This window comes from Thunnus albacares, chromosome 19 (assembly GCF_914725855.1).
Source record: "Thunnus albacares chromosome 19, fThuAlb1.1, whole genome shotgun sequence".
NCBI lineage: Eukaryota > Metazoa > Chordata > Actinopteri > Scombriformes > Scombridae > Thunnus > Thunnus albacares.
In genome coordinates, this window is record NC_058124.1 from 18,980,411 (window position 1) to 18,996,558 (window position 16,148).

Genomic DNA, 16,148 nt, shown 5'->3' on the forward strand with positions numbered 1-16,148 from the left:
GAATTCGGAGGTAGAGGGGAGAGGTGAAGGGGTAGAGTGTTCATCATGACATAATCAGGTCTTGATGAATGATTGAGGTGTATGTGTGCATGTGTCTGTGTGAACACATGGTGGTGTGTCTGCTGGTGTAAACATGTATTCATCAGTATGTATGTGTATATGGGAATACATGTGTTGCATGTATGCACTGTATCTTTACACACTCTGTTGCCTGTGTATATATGTTTACTGTGTGCGTGACAATATCTTTTGGCACCGACTTTCAGCTGCAGCATATGACTGTTGATACTGTCTGTCACACGAAGCTTTGGTCTCTATGATCTGTTCATGAAATCAAAACTCTTATCCATTTCTGCCACTCCATCTACTCTCCATGATGACCTCCATCAATTTTCATAATCATCCTTTTACTCTCATTTATTATCTGCCTTCCATCTCCCCATCTCTCTCCTCTTAAGCCGGCTCAAACTTCAGTCCAATACTCCTACATTAATGTTTCATTTACTTTTTTTTTTTGAAAATCATTATCTTATGGATGATAGGGTATCTGTAAACTGTGTTGATGCAAAACAAGGATGGGAATTTGGAGAAATTTGTAGAGTACTTAAACCAGAAAATAGCCTATTCTAAAATCAAAGGTGCCAAAAGCGGATTTGCAGCTAATTAACTACTTGTTTTATGGCAAACAATACAAACTTTGATACTTTGCAGTTGCTGCCCAAATGCACAGTATCTGTTTAAACATTTCTATAATTCAACCAAAGCAATGGTCCTTGAAATCCAGTGTATTACATAAATAATAGGAATTCATAATTTGAATTTATAATAATGTTTTGGAGGGCAGTGATTAAATTACATCGCTGTTTGTTTAGACATAGGCTCCTTTGATTATACACTGCTCCAAGGAAAACCTCTGTGTAAGATGAAGCTCTGAGTAACAGATTTACATAAAGCAGCATAAGTGTTAGAGGAGGTGAGGAAAATATTTTTTGTCCACACTGACTTATTGTACAAGAACAAATTGTTTCTATCTGTGACGTTACTCTGAGGACTGTTGTTCATCCCCCTTTTGGGACTGAATCACATCTCAGATAAATCGATAACCCTCCTTCCTTCTGTCTCATGGTTGTATCAAACAGTGCGAGCACAAAATGAATGTATACAATCAATCAAAAACTTCAGCATTTATTTGAAATGTTCAGAAAAGGTGTCTTATTCCATTATAGTGTTTCAAGGCTTTGGGGGAAGTTGTGAAAATACATCCAGAGTTTAAGAGAATGATGAATGCTGTGTTCTTGTCTTTGCTGGGGGACATAATAATGATGAGACACATCAATCTTTATTACCACTCTACCACCCAGTCCAGAACATCCAAGGGCAACAGAAATATTGCACTCACAGAGAACATTTATCTTCTCTCACCTGCCTATAGCTTTTGGCTGCAAGGAGGTCTTTTCCTTATTCAGATTTTGGACTATGTGCACTTATATTTATTATTCTCTAAAAAAAACGATTTAAATCCTATACAGCTAACTTCAAACTGAGTAATAAGGATTATATTTACACAGAGCACCAGAATGACTCAATTTTATATATAACAGGGGATAATCCTTATTCCAATAAACTGCAATCATATATCAGTGTGTTTCCATTGGTGGAGTTATCTGTCGATCCACTCAATACTACTCTCGGATTGGCTGTACGAAGTCAAACCCCGCCCCCTCGTACCTGTCGATCTGTGAGAGGCCGCCAGAGCTTCCCTACGCCCCGCCTATCGCATCCCTCCCTCCAGTTTCCAACGGCATTCAATCGTGTCGCGGATTGACTGTTGCAAGACTCGGTATGTGGCGCACGAGTATGCGTCTCGGGATGTAACTGCTGTCTCTCGGAGTAGCGATACTGAATTAAATATTTACTAACGGGGGGGCACAGAGGACAGGATACGGAGGGAAAGCAGGCACCGACTGACTGAGGGAGTTTTACGACAGCACGGAGCGGAGGAAGACACGGGAGCGCGGCTGGAGGGACGCTCGAGCAAATCCAACCGACACCGCACGCAGAAATGGCGGAGCACCACGCAGCCAGCGACGGCAAGCACAAAGCGTCCACCAATGCCGGGGGCTCGGTGCACGGGAACAGCCGACCCGGCGCCGCGGGTGGAGGAGGGGGCAAAGGAGGCCTGTCTGGCGGACTGACACAGCCAGCAGGGTGGCAGTCTTTACTCTCCTTTAGCATCCTTTTTCTGGCCTGCCTGGCTGGATTCAGCTCCAGACTTTTCGCGGTGATCCGGTTCGAGAGCATCATTCACGAGTTTGATCCCTGGTAAGCTTGCTAACGTTTAACTGTCGCTTGCAGCGTTAAGGAAAGCCAATGTAAGAGGTCCGAGTCGCTGCAGCGAGTCAATTTTTTTAATGAATTAGAAATAACGTTATATTAATTTTCACTTTATTATTTTACTTCTTTATAAGTCAGTACAATAGCAGTGATTGTTTTGAATGCCGCCTTAACTACTTAACGCTAACAATGTCCTGTTAACGTTTGTTAGCTCCTCACACTCAGGATAAACAGTTGTTTTTCCACATTGTGACCAGCGGTAGGATTTTTCTCTGATGTCCTTGGGACAAACACTTTGAATATTGAGGCCAGTGGTCTGATGTGTAGTCTGTCTGAGGAACCTTGACATTTAAAAATGTGATGATACTAATGACATGCAGCTAGCCAATCTGGTTTCGTCTAGTGTTGTTTTTTTGCATCCACTTATCACAAAATAATAGCCGCATTGAGCCTCCAGCCTGCAGGTACAACTTTGCTTGGACTTCAGGTAAACGTGTAGATAACTGGGAGGAAGACATGCATGCTTTCTCTGTACTTAGAGCGTGTTTTTAATGCATTGAAAACTCAGTTCATTGTGAGCGAGTGAAGTTGAAATAGTTCTTATATAGGAATTATGGCTTCAGCAGTGCTCTATATGACTGATTGAGGATGTTTTACAACTGGGATAGAGTCCCTCTGATGGTGTAACTTGTTCATTTTATAAATACTGTGTAGTGAAAGCATACTTGACAACCAGGTTTTCGCGCACATTACAGCCGGTGTGCATCACGATAGCATACTGTTTAACCCGGAAGCCAACTGATCCAGTCTGGTGTGTCTGTCATCACAATGCGGGATTATTCCGCTTTGTAACAGTGTCACATGGGCCCACAAGTGTCCGCCCGGTTGCAATGCACTGTCATTCCCCCACTGCTCTCACATACTCCTGTGGCAATGAACCAGGCAGCACGGCTGATGCATTCATTTATTACATTTCAAGGACAGGTTCTCCATCTTGTTCAGGGTGACACCTGCCTCTTTAATTATGTTGATAACTTGATTACGTTTTATAGCCAAGGGCCAAGGCTTAGGGTTTGGGGAGGGTCACCATTTCGACATGGTTGAGAGCTTAGAGCCTGGAATTTGCACCAAGGAATGACCTTAGCTTTGTTAAAGAGTGGTCCTAAGTGTTACATACTCTTTGCGGGCTGCATTCTTCCATGTCAGCCTTCATATATCCGATTATTATCCTGAGTGGTCACACAGTTGGTATATTACCTATGGTATTTTGCTACACTACAGAGTGACAGTGGGAGCTGTTTTCCCTCAGTAAAAGGCTATTAAGTGGTATCAGTTTCCACAGTTACAGAGCTAGAACTGCACAGCTTTTTGGCAACATGTCACTGAAAAGAAAGCATAGGCACTCTTTCATATTCAAAATTTTGAAAGCTCTTGTAGCTATGAGTAGTCTACATCTGAACGTCAAGTAGTTTAAAAAAAATTCTAGACTTTTGGTCCCCGAAAACAAAGCAGTGCTTGGATGGAACCGACTTTTGCAGGCTTAAATGTGCAAAAATGGTGAATTCAGTAACAAAGCAACAGCTTTTTAGATCTTTTGGATGGTTCACTTAATTGTTGGAAGAAGCATTAGGGGCTGCAAATAGTCATAATTTTATAAGGGAAGTATTTTTATCCATTGATTTATCAACACAGATTTACACCAGAAATATATTCATGTTTGACTATTCATAAATCTTGCAACATCCACCCCCCCTTTCAGCTGATCCCATGTGTAATCCTGATCAGGTTGCTGAGAACCATTGCCCTACATTTTTTTTTACAACAGTTGACACTCTGGGGAGTTTGTCAGTGTGTGTAATAGCCATAGCACTAGAGTTTTATATAGATTATTTACACATAAAATTGACCCCAATGTGAGCACTGTGTTTGCCAAGGTTATTAAATGGAACATTATTCAAAGATGTTTTCTGGTATACTCTGTCAACTTTCATGCACTCTAATTACCTTTGATGAAAGGAGACCAGTCTGTTTCTTTTTTAAAAAGCATGGTTTTTTTGCATAATGTAGTATAACTTTGACAATAAGGAATGGAAAAAAACCTTGACAACGTTAGACACACTGGATTCTGTTTGGAAATAGGGCAGTGATGGTATGGATTTTTTCTTACCGCAGAGAAAAGGCAACATACACCCTTGGTTTGTCGGTTTACAACCAAACCAAAAATAATTTTAAGAGATAAAAAGGTCTACATTTGACTGCTAGAACCACCTTTAATGCTGAGCAGTGTGCAGAGATGATCACCACGTTCGTACACCAGTCTTCGTTAATATAAACACAACAGTGCCTTGAGTCTTAATGGACAATGAAGCAATCCTGTCTGACCGGAGAGCAGTTAGCCCGGCTAGCTGGATAACAGAGTTGGAGATACTCTCCTGCAGCCACGTGATGAAGTCAGAAGCAGTCTTACGTAGTCTAGTTTATTGTTGATGGAGTGGACGTTGAAGAGGATGACTGACAGGAGAGCTGGTTGATGGGGGTTAGCCTTTAGCGTAGCTTGGATGCTGGCTCGCTTGCTGTGGTTCCACTTCCTTGGGCACCATTTTTGGCGCCCGCCCCCCCCTCTCCCCTGGGCAGTCACTCTCGTGGGGCGATGCCTAGGTCTTGCAGTCTGGTGCCCGGGAACAAACTGAGGTAACACAGATCCTCCAGTGTATCTCCTCCTGGTTGTGTTTGGCATTTAAAAAAAAAAAATCGTGGTGATGACGATAATGAGCTAAACCCTGCGGTAGACATCACATGACCGTGGCAATGCGGTTATTGTCACAGCGCTAATTGGAAGTGTCTGTCACTCCAAGACGCACATGATTAGTTCCTTTGTCATCTGAATGCATGGATGCTGTCATTGATTTTCCTCTGAACTTCAAAGAGAGCTTCAAATTATCTGCAGCTTACCATTACATTTAACAAGCTGGCAATGTGAAGAATCAAGATTGGATTGATAAGCACTAAATGTCAGGCATATTCTGCACAGTGCAAACACCACAAACTGCACTGAGTTTGCAGGCAAGGCCCTGATATGACCTTCCTGTTATCTGGCTGCACTTATTTTGGTTTCCTAATAATTGTTGATGATTTTAAGAGCAGCTGGGCTTTAGTTGTTTTTGTTTTCTCCATTCATGAAAGTAATTAAAAAGTTGTGTCCTGACTTAAAAATGCATTACACTGTCTTTAACCAACTCCAGGTTCTCATGCTCAATCCTGAATGAATGTTTTTATGACTGCTTACTATTAAACTTAAGCTTGTGGAGATGTAACCCTTCATTATCTGGTAAGACCCTTCGACCCTGCTGGTACAAATATATCCCTTTTTGTTAAGTAATACTCATATTTGCCAAGCTGCTAGTGGTGATTTGTTCCTTCCCCTGAGTTGACTCTTATACAAATCATTTGTCTGCATGTTTATTGAGTCGGTGGAAATAGAAATTTAAGTAGACTGAAACCTGTATGGTGAGAGACATAAGTGTGTGTATGGGAGGGGGAGCCTTCCTTGGAAGCTGTCAGGCTTTTTCCACATTGCTTATGTCAGGAATAGAGCCCATTCTGACAGTGGAGTGAGGGGGGGTGGGGGGTGGGGGGGGGGGGGGGTGGTGAGCATCGTCTCTGTCAAGCAAATAATGAGCTGGATATTCGGGTTTAGCAAGCGAAGATAGACATACACATTCACACTCACACGCACTTACTCTTACTCGCTCTACGACCTGTCAGCATCAGAAGTGCTTCTGCTTCACATGACTGGATTTTCGTTCAAGGTCTAGATGGATGCCGGCCGTGCGGCATACAGGATTCTAGCTTTTAGTGCCTAACGTTAAAAGGACAAGTTGATGAATCGATCAGTCGCCTTGACATTTGCTTCAGTCATTTATCATATGGAAATTCCAAAACTTTTGGATGTTTCATATGATTGTGAATTGAATACTTAACATTTTAAACTGTTTGTCACAAAAATAATCAACTTAAATTAAAGTTGCACTGATGCTACTTTTTCTCTCCCAATACCATTCTGTCACCTCAGATTGTATCAAGAGTATTGATCCAATAATGATACTGTCTTCTTCCCAGATGTAAAATCTGTGTATGTGAGATAACATGAGAGCAGAGATTGCTGTGGCACCAAAAATCGAGTTTGTGGCCCTTAATAATAGCAGAAAACCTGAATGACAGATACCTGATGCGCAAGGTCAAGATCGGTGGTATCTATAATTTTAAGGAATAATTTTTAGTTTGGTAACTTGTGATAGCATTTTCCATATTTTTTTTTATCTTCATATATACTAAAATATATCAATTAAGAAACTGTAATTTTATTACAGTATGAATGTAATGGTAACACTTTCTGTGAAGCCCATAACGCATTATAAACATCTTTATAATGCGTTATAATCTGCTTATAGCACCGTATAGGCCTAACTATAGTTATAAGCCCTCATAAATATTCATAATGCCTTATAACAATAATCAATATAATAAATAATGTAGCAGTGCTTAATTTCTGACCCTTAAACATATCAATTTTACGTTTTGTGTGTTCTTGCGTAATGTCATGGTGCAGGCTGTGCCCTCTAGAGAGTAACAACCATGGATGACTAGATGCTCTGGCTCTCGGCCAACGGCTTAATTCTTTTGCTGACTGGTCAGTGTAGCTGTCTGTGGTCTGGGAGACCAGGGTTTGAGACCCGGTGTGGTAACCCTCCTTTGCTACACATAGATTTATTGATATTTTTCTCACTTTGCTTGAAGCACCCAATGACCACTTAGAGTAACTTATAATCACATTATAATGCAACATAACAGTGATTATAATGCATTATGAATTATTATAATTTATCACAACTATGGGAATTATAATACGATATGAACCTTGCGGACCTGGTAAGAGACAGTTAGGATTGTAGTGTTAGTGCCATCTGCTGCTGTGCACACATCTTCACTACAGCAACGTAACCACGTTAGGACAAGAATTTCAGCCCAGAAGCCCCCTGGAAAACTGCCTGACATGCTCTAAAACTATCAGAACACATCTTTATTTCTATTCTTCCTTCTCAGCTCTTCCTGCTCGCCTGCCTACCCTCTTTCACCCGCCTCTCCTCCTGTGCTCTATAAGATTTGAATTTCTCTAAGGAAACACAAATCTGAAAATCGTAACAGCTGCTTTTATTGGTTGCATTATTATCCAGAAAGGATCTCAAGTAACCCCCCCACCCATCTGCAGACTTTTTGGAAGCAGCGACGAAGACATCCAGTGATATTTACCTGATTTTGATTGTTAGTCCCAAAAAGAAGTGTGACTTAACACCGGAAACATCAGCGGTTTCAAAGATGCTTTGTACCATCATCCACTATCTCAAGCAACACTTTCATATCAGTTGATACTTCGGAAAAGATGTTTTAGTGCTTCTGACCCGTTTAATAATACAGTTTTTTGCTGCTTGAAAGTTGTGAAGTGCTGTGAAAATGAATCCCCCCCCCCCTTCCCCACAAGTGATGTTACCACCTCAGCTCTTTTAAAAAGCCTGCGAAAATTAGTGGGGGGTTGCAGCTTTTATGTGTGGACTTTTTCACACACACCTCTCTTTTTTTTTTCTCTCCTTCTGTCTTTTTCACACACAAAAACATGACACCTATTTCAAAGTAGATTAGGCCATCCCAACAGCAGCTGCTGGCACAGCAACACATTAGCTAGTGTAGTACAGGGCTTTCTACAAGGATATGGAATAGCCAGCTAGAGGGTCCGGGGGGATGCCTACCCAGAGAAAAAATTTGGCTGTAAAAGCCTAAATTTGGTTGCCATCTAATGCTTCTATTCCATCATATACACTGATCTTAATTATTGCATATTTTAATGAGTTTGTCTACCTGATTGTAAACATGTAGTCAGTTATTGTAAAGGAGAATTAAGCTTCTTGTGCGTTTTAGCCTACATAGTCTGTAAGTAGCTATTAATATTTAAAATGACGCCAGTTCCTGACTAATTAAGAATCATCAGACCTCATTTAGCATTTTTTATTTATTGACGCCTTCACTGTAAGGTTTATCAAGACATGCCACAATGATGTGTTAAAATGATTTTACTAGAAACATAAATTCACTCTTATTAAACAAAAATAAACAAGGTTATGTTAAGGGGGGGACTTGTTTTTAATCCCATGTCTTATCTAGCATATGTATTGGTTTTAAATTAAATTATTTATAAAATAAACCTATACCAAAAATAACTCTAAAATAACAAAACATGTGAATCACTTAACTCAAATCATGTGAATCTACTGAATCAACTCAACTTCTAGTCATCTTCGTCTTCATTTTCATCTTCACCCGAGTGTGAGGCTGAGGCATAGCCTTCGTCTTCCTCCTGTGACATAGGCCTGTTGCTTTGACAACATGGCCTGTTTTAGTGTGTTTGCAATACGTCTTACAGATGGCCCTGCTGTAAAAAGCACATGTAAAGATAATTCATTCATTAGTTTGTTCATTAAGTCCATAAATGATTGTGTGGTGTATATGGAAGATACAGCGCTTCCAGTGGACTTTTTAATGCTACTTCATGCACAATCGTCAAGTTGCTGCCACTGGTGATTTCTGAAACAGGCTGTCTAATCAGGATGTTCCCTATCTTTGCAATCAATGTGGTTTGCCATCAGTTGTTTTGCTAATATTTGTCATACAATGAAGACGACTCTCCACTTTCTACTCGGCAGGACACAACCTCCCAGCAGAGCGCACGCACGCACACAGGTTCATGTAGAGCATGTGTGGGCGGGACTGATACAGACAGATAGGCATGTTTCTCTATCGTCACGCTTGCATCGTTTTGAAGCGGAGGCTAGTGGTTGTATACGTACATGCATAGTTAATCTAAACTACTTTATTGGAATCAAAACTTAATCTAATCAAGTAGTCGGCTGGATTTAAATGAGTGCTCAGGCAGTAGTGTGGGAAAATGTAAAATAAGTCACAATTGATCTTTCTACCAGACACTTTGCTGGAGCTGTGAACCCTGCTTTAACCCCTGACTGACTGTCTAACAGCTTATGAAATACTCATCCTAGAGACGGTGTCCTGTTACCTGCAGTAGAAAAAGTTGCAGTGAGTGCCCAATCTCAGTCATTATAGGCTGGTTTCCTAGACTCACATTAGCCCAGTCCTTGTATAATACAGTAGATTGGAGTTACCACAGCAACTTATTATCCATTTCACAGCATACCTCTGTGCCAAAAGTAATAACTATTTTGGCTCTGGTTCTTTTGTCTCTACTCCAGCCTAGCAGGCCAGGCCTCCTTGCACATAAGTCATAGATATCACAACACTTGCAGGACACAAGAAAGCTAACACATTCAGTTTTTTCAGTCTCCCTCGCAGAACTTTTTTTATTCGCTGCTTTCTCCTCAGTCAGGGGTCTCGATGTCAAGCCCCCGATGATTAAGTGTTATTTCCCAGGCCGAGCTCCCAACTGACTAGTGTCAGGTATAGCAGGGGGAGTCTCTGAATCCAAGATGTGCTGAGTGTGTGTGAGACGGATAGCAACAGATCTGTTCCAGGGCACCGGGGGCATGTGTAGATGAGCTGCTTCTGGCGGGAAGGAGCATCAGGCACTGGGAAGCGACTGGCTAGCACAGTGAAAGGCATACACTCACAATTTCATACAAGATGTAACTGTTTGGTTTTTTTGCTTGTTTAGGGTGATATTTATAATAGACTAATTTCTACTAATAGTAAAAGTGTGCTAATTATTCCAAAACGAGTAACACAATTTTTGTCTGTGGCTGTTTTGTTGAATCTTTAACCTTTATACTCTGTATGCTGACGTTATCCTCTGGCTGTGGATTGACAAGTCAAGTCAGTTTTATTTATATAGCACAGAACCGGGCTCTAGGTGGGCGGCCATCTGCCTTAACCGAATGTGCATTCAAAAATTTGTGCTTTCAGCATCTTATTAACTATTCCAGGACACTGTTCAGGACATTAACAAAAGAGCATTATACTTTATAAAGGTGAAAAGCACTGGTCAGTTCATGCACATTGAATTAAGATAGCTGCCATCCTAGTTTTTAGCCCCCAATTTGCCTGTCAGCCAGTTTGGTGGGGCTGTTCTGGAAGTGTTTGGAAAATTGCCACCAAACAAGAGGTGCTCTACAGCAGCCCGGAGGCCACATGAGTTACAGATGCCTTGATGGAGGATGATGGCACAGAGAGATAGCCCAATTTGTTACTCTCATAGAATTGTCACTCACTGAATACAGTGTGAAGCTCACTGTTTACAATGAAGCTGTGTTACGGCAAAGTCAAGATATCAAAATGCTATGGAGACATTAGAGCCAGCGGTAAATTACCAAAGAGCTGCACAGATCAATTCATCGGATCATGCAGCTGAGATGACCAGCTGTCTCACCTGGCCAGCAGCTGCAGCAGCAGCAGCAGCATCTGCCAACAATGTCGGCGCAAATATCCAAATAGGTGTTATTTGGAAACTTGCAGCAACTTTCAGCCTAGCTCAAAATATCTGCCATTGCTGTCATGGTGATTAAGGGCAGTGCTACTTCTTCTTCCTCTCATGTTAGACTGAGGGCAAGCTGGACACTACAGTGACTCACTATCCCCCTTGAAGTACAAAGTGGTGGCCGGGGCTAGCTGGTTAGCATGCTAACTTCAGTAGATAGCTCTGCAACACAATATCAGGAGTGCAAACTAGTCATTTTTAGGCAAAAATCTCTGTTTTATCCAAAATAGGTCATTTGTGAGATTTGTGTAGATCTGATGAGTTTTTGAAATTGTGGTGGGGGGGGGGGGGGGGTCAACCAAAAATACACGTCTCATAATAACATGAAAGATCTCTAGCAAAGCACCTCTCACTCCCACTCAGTCAGCCAGTACTGTACCGACATGACAGTGTTGACACTTGTGATTTTGTCGTTGGGTTTGTCTGAAGGTGAGCTGTTCATGTGAAATGATTCAGTCGTGTTTTCACTCAGCTGCCAACAATGGAGCCGCGCTGAAGCTGCATGCAGGACAACAGTATGACTGACTATAAACGTTAAAGTCTTGTTTTAATGTTATCTATGAGCAAAACTAGCTGTATTGGAAACAAACGGCTCATTTCTGTTTCCATGCTCCGGCGCCGAGTGCAGTAAAGTTGGCTGGACTCATTTTGAACCAGACGGCGGTGCAGCCTCCTCTGCCGCTGCCCGGTGTAGTTGGTTCTTTGGCCACTCACACTGGCCACTGCCCAGGTATCAGGAATGACCGACAGGTTTCATCTGAGCTGACAGCCTGTTTACTGGAAGTCTCAGTAAATGCAATGAAACAGTCCTTTTTTAATTTGAGCTCAGCTGATATCTGAGAACAGTGGCTGCATTAACTGAGGTTTTGTTCTCCTGTGAAACAAGCAGAAACCTGTAATGAACAGAACACAATGTCAGAAAATGGTTATAGTTGGTTATAATTTATGTGATGTCTTCAAATGTCACATTTTGTCCGAATCCCAATATATTCAGTTTACTGTTATATATGACACACAAGAGGAAGAAGCTGCATCAAAAACATTTTTGCCGTTTTTCCTTTAAGAAATGAGTGAACATCATCGAATGTTTTAAACTAAAATTCTTGCCAAATATTAGCCTACACCTTTTTAACTTTACATTTAATTACATGTGGGTGGGAGAGGTTCAGCATAGCCTTCTGCTTGCATAAGCTACAGAACAATGTAGCCTTGGCTATTATTCATTACAAATTACCTTGAGCTGGTCCTCTGCCCCACCTTTCTGAACCGCCGTCTTCTCACTAGTTTTGGCAGTCGTACACTAATGAGATTTTAAGAGCATTGTCCTCTGACAGCTTTCAGCACTGTGTCTCAACTCTTTTCTCATTATTGAAAGCTGAAGAGTGTGATCTTGTACTCCTATAACTTTCAAACATGGCTGCAACGCAAGCAACTGATTATTCCCAAACCTGGTGCTCACATCTCCATATTTAGGATGTAGATGGCAGTGTTTCCTATACTTTACATTCACTAATCAGCAGTGGACCTCAACAGTTTAATTAAATTATAGTTCAATTAAATTCATTTCAGATCACCAGCGTGGGTTATTGTTCAATCCATTCTCATAATGTAGTTCTGTATAATCTGTGTGGAGTGTATTCGCTGTTTGAATGTCAACACATATACTGATAAAAATGTGAATGTACATGACATGTTACTGAAATGAAGTATTGCTTTGGTTGTGTGGCGATATATTGAAAAGATAATGCAAGCTTCTTATCTTGTTGCAAGGTCTTCGCGTTTGCTTGTTGTGACAGTTTCAGTGTGTGTTTTGAAGGACGGGTTACGCTTATCATTGAAATGCTTGTAGTGTGGGTGGTTTCCTTACAGCTGTGCGTCACTGCAGGTAGTGATCCGCAGTGATGCTGATGAAAGTCATTATTATGATGAAAAATAAGACCTTGTCTAATAAAGGGGTTATTTAAGTAATTTAATGTCGATGCGGCTGTTGTAAGATATGCGCTTTAGCAAGTGTATATCAGAAAGCACATACAGATATTGTCACAGGCCTTATTGTTGCAGCACTGTGCTCATATTGTGCAGTCCTAATATGTCTTGATATAAACGTCCAAAAAAGCATCACGTCTAATACTGTATCCCCTACAGGAATTGGTTGTGGAATGGGCCCAGGCACGAACCTGGGTAGCAGAGCTAAATTTATCCCCCAGTCTTCTCATCTAGAGAAAAAGCTACAGGAAACAGTGGATAAACTTCAAGCACACACACACACACACACACACACACTCACACTTCCATGTGTGTCGCACAGTGTGGAGATGCGTGGTTGATGCAGCTTTTGTCAAGCTGTTCGTTCTGTGTTGTCATGGGTGGTTTGATGTGATTGTTGTTCCATGACCACCCAGCCTGTAGAACCCATGTGTCCGGGGAAAAACAGTAGGAGCGACGTGTCTGCTTAACAAATGCAGCGCTGTAATTGACGGCAACTCCTTCTGAACGCCCGTGTGAGTGCTTTCTCTTGTGTGTTTTCTTATAGAAATTGTTCTGTGCATGATTAGTACAAGTGTGTGCCAGATCAGCAGTCTGTCTTCATGCTTCGAGTTCCCCTAGCACTACCACCACACATATCTCCTCACTCTTCCATCAGTGAATTGAGACATGTAGGGCAAGTAATATTGGTCAGGATTTACATGGTGTAATCTTTGTTTTAGGTTTGGGAAGGGGAAGTTAGACCTGTGTTAACAGTGGTTGAGAAACCACTGTAAAAGACTGAATAATGTAAGTCCAACAGGTGTAGAAGATGCATTTGCAGAGCCAACCCTAAAGTAGGGCTTCTCCCGAGGGACAAACCTGTGAAGTTATACTTGGAAGAGAAAGCCTAGTATCTGCCTGTTAAGAGTCTTGGGACTTTGTTTGTGGTTACTTGGATCACTGGTGGTCAGGTCATTCTCAGATATTGGCTCAGCCTTACTGTTTACCATCTATTCTTTCTCACTTTGGTGTCGAAATAGTCCTTGACGCCCTCTGGATGGAATGCAGAGGATGGCGGGGTGTAAATGGGGCAGAGGGAACAGCGAGGATCTGTGCTTATCATACATCCCTGTCCTCTTACTGACAGGAGTCAGCATGCAGCTCTGTGGGCGAGCGCACCTGCATACAGAGAGGAGAAGAAAAGAGGAGCGAAAGGAGAGACAGTGGTAGGATGGTAGGAGGCGGAGGGGGATGGAAGAAACTTATGCCTGCCAGGCATCCAATCTGAGGGAGGTTTTGGTGGTGGAGCCAAAGCGATTTCATTGTTCCAAAAACTGCTTCATCAGTTTGTTTGAGTATACATGTACATATATGTCCGTGCTTTATGTTTTCAAGCAGGGCGGATAGGGTTGATTTGTTACTTTGTGGGCCTCAGGTTAAATTGAATGTCTTCTGTAGCTGTACTAGCTGTACTTACAGGAGAGCCTATTTAATAAGATCAGCTGCTTAAAGCATCTCTAAAGCATTACTGAATAGTTCAAATAGCTCAACTCAGCTTATTCTTGAGTCATTTTTCCTTACATTTTAATCCCTCCAACATTTTGTAGAAGCTCCCTAGAAATTCACTGTCTAGCATACGTAGTGATGAGCTGGATTAATCAATTAAATCCTAAAGTAGAGGCTATTATGAAGGTCAGGTAGTTGTAGTCACACTGTGGTGTTTGATATAATGATTCAGCTACCATTGCATGCTTTTAAATCATGATTTGCCTGCTTAATTCTGCGTTAATACACCCATCGGCTGGATCCTCACTAAGATAATTGGCTGGCTATCCTTTTGCACCTCTCTTAAATGCCATGTGTTCTGTTATTGAAATTCTGTTATGTATTTATCGAAAGTCTATAATTTCCTTTTTCTGGTTTCAAGGTACATTTTATGTAACCCTTTGCACATTTTTGTATCTCATGTATATCAATGAGTAATTTAGTTTTCAAATTGTTGCCGTATGACATTGTTGCAATTCAACACAGCCTGTTTTTAGTCTTTCATCACTATGCAAATAAACTAAACCCATAACTAAAGCTGATCTCAGAGATGATGCTACCGCAGTTCCTAGAAAGAGTGACACAGCTTTTGCCTCTTCTATAATTCTGGTTTGTAGGTGCCACAGTAAATCCATCACAATATCCTCTTTTTTTTTGAATATTGATGTATTCTGGTGGAGCTGCGGACCTTTCAGTTTCACGTCCCCTGCTTCGGTTCTGTTCCTATACAAATACGGAGGTGTTCAGGATTGGGAATACTCCTGTCATTCCCCTTCACCGATGCACTGACCTCAAATCTGAACATGGTCCCTGGCTGCCATGTGGTAGCTTTCCACAACTTTTAAATAATTAGGACATATCAAACGCTCTGAGAAAGCCCACAAAGTTTGGTATTTACTAAGAATTATTGTTAAAGCAATTTTAAACAAAGATATTTTGATTCATTTTTTGCTAAGAGGAGTAGATCTTTTGAAATGATTTTTGCCAAAATGATACTTTCCCACGCATCAAAAAGCTGCTTTGCAAAAAGAAGACACTGAAGTTTACAATAAACGGGGCCCTCTTGTAGAGGAGACAGATAAGCTTATGGTAATAGAGAGTGAAAAGCAAACTGGGATGAAAATGCAAAATTGCTCCCTATTATGCTGCATATCAGCTAGAGTCCCTTGAAGTAATTAAACTAAGGAAATGTTGAAACCACATAATTTTCATGCTAGAAGTTGTATTTATATAATAATATTTTACTTATGTTTTTGTAGTGTTGCAGTTTTTATCCATATCCTGTTTTTTTAGTATTCAGAATAGAAACTGATTCCCTGATAATATAAATGTTTTTGGTTTTGTATTAAAAATAATGAATACAAAGTATAATGGTACTTTGCCCATTGCATGTCTGCCAGTGGGCATCTTTCCATTTTGGCAGCACCCTCTCTCTTGTTTTCCTGGTGCAGATGTGGCCATTGTTCAGCCGTCGCGCTTGTGTTCATTCTCATCGGCCCATTGAGAGGGGATGACTTTATTGTCACAGCCTAGCCACTGGCAAGTCCACCTGGTATGACATTACAGAGCATTATAGTCCGAGGCCACAGCTTTGTGTCAGGTGGTCAGAACAGCTGACCGCCAGGCACAAACACAAACTGCCCGGGGTTGCTTTCCCGTTGTTAGCAGACGAACAGACGAATGGAGGAGTAGTTGAAGGGAGGAGTGGGCGGAAGAGGGCACGAGCAGCGGATGAGAAATGACAGAT

The 16,148-nt window shown here is 41.4% G+C and overlaps 1 protein-coding gene across 1 annotated transcript in view; it reads left to right on the forward strand.

The window, feature by feature from the left end:
- Positions 1-1,790: 1,790 nt before the first annotated feature.
- LOC122969634 (dolichyl-diphosphooligosaccharide--protein glycosyltransferase subunit STT3B) overlaps positions 1,791-16,148 on the forward strand; it is an 84,114-nt gene continuing 69,756 nt past the window's right edge. The window contains exon 1 of the mRNA XM_044335510.1: positions 1,791-2,322. Coding sequence (XP_044191445.1) covers positions 2,063-2,322 — 260 coding nt within the window. The 5' untranslated portion in view covers positions 1,791-2,062. The remainder of the gene's footprint in view (positions 2,323-16,148) is intronic.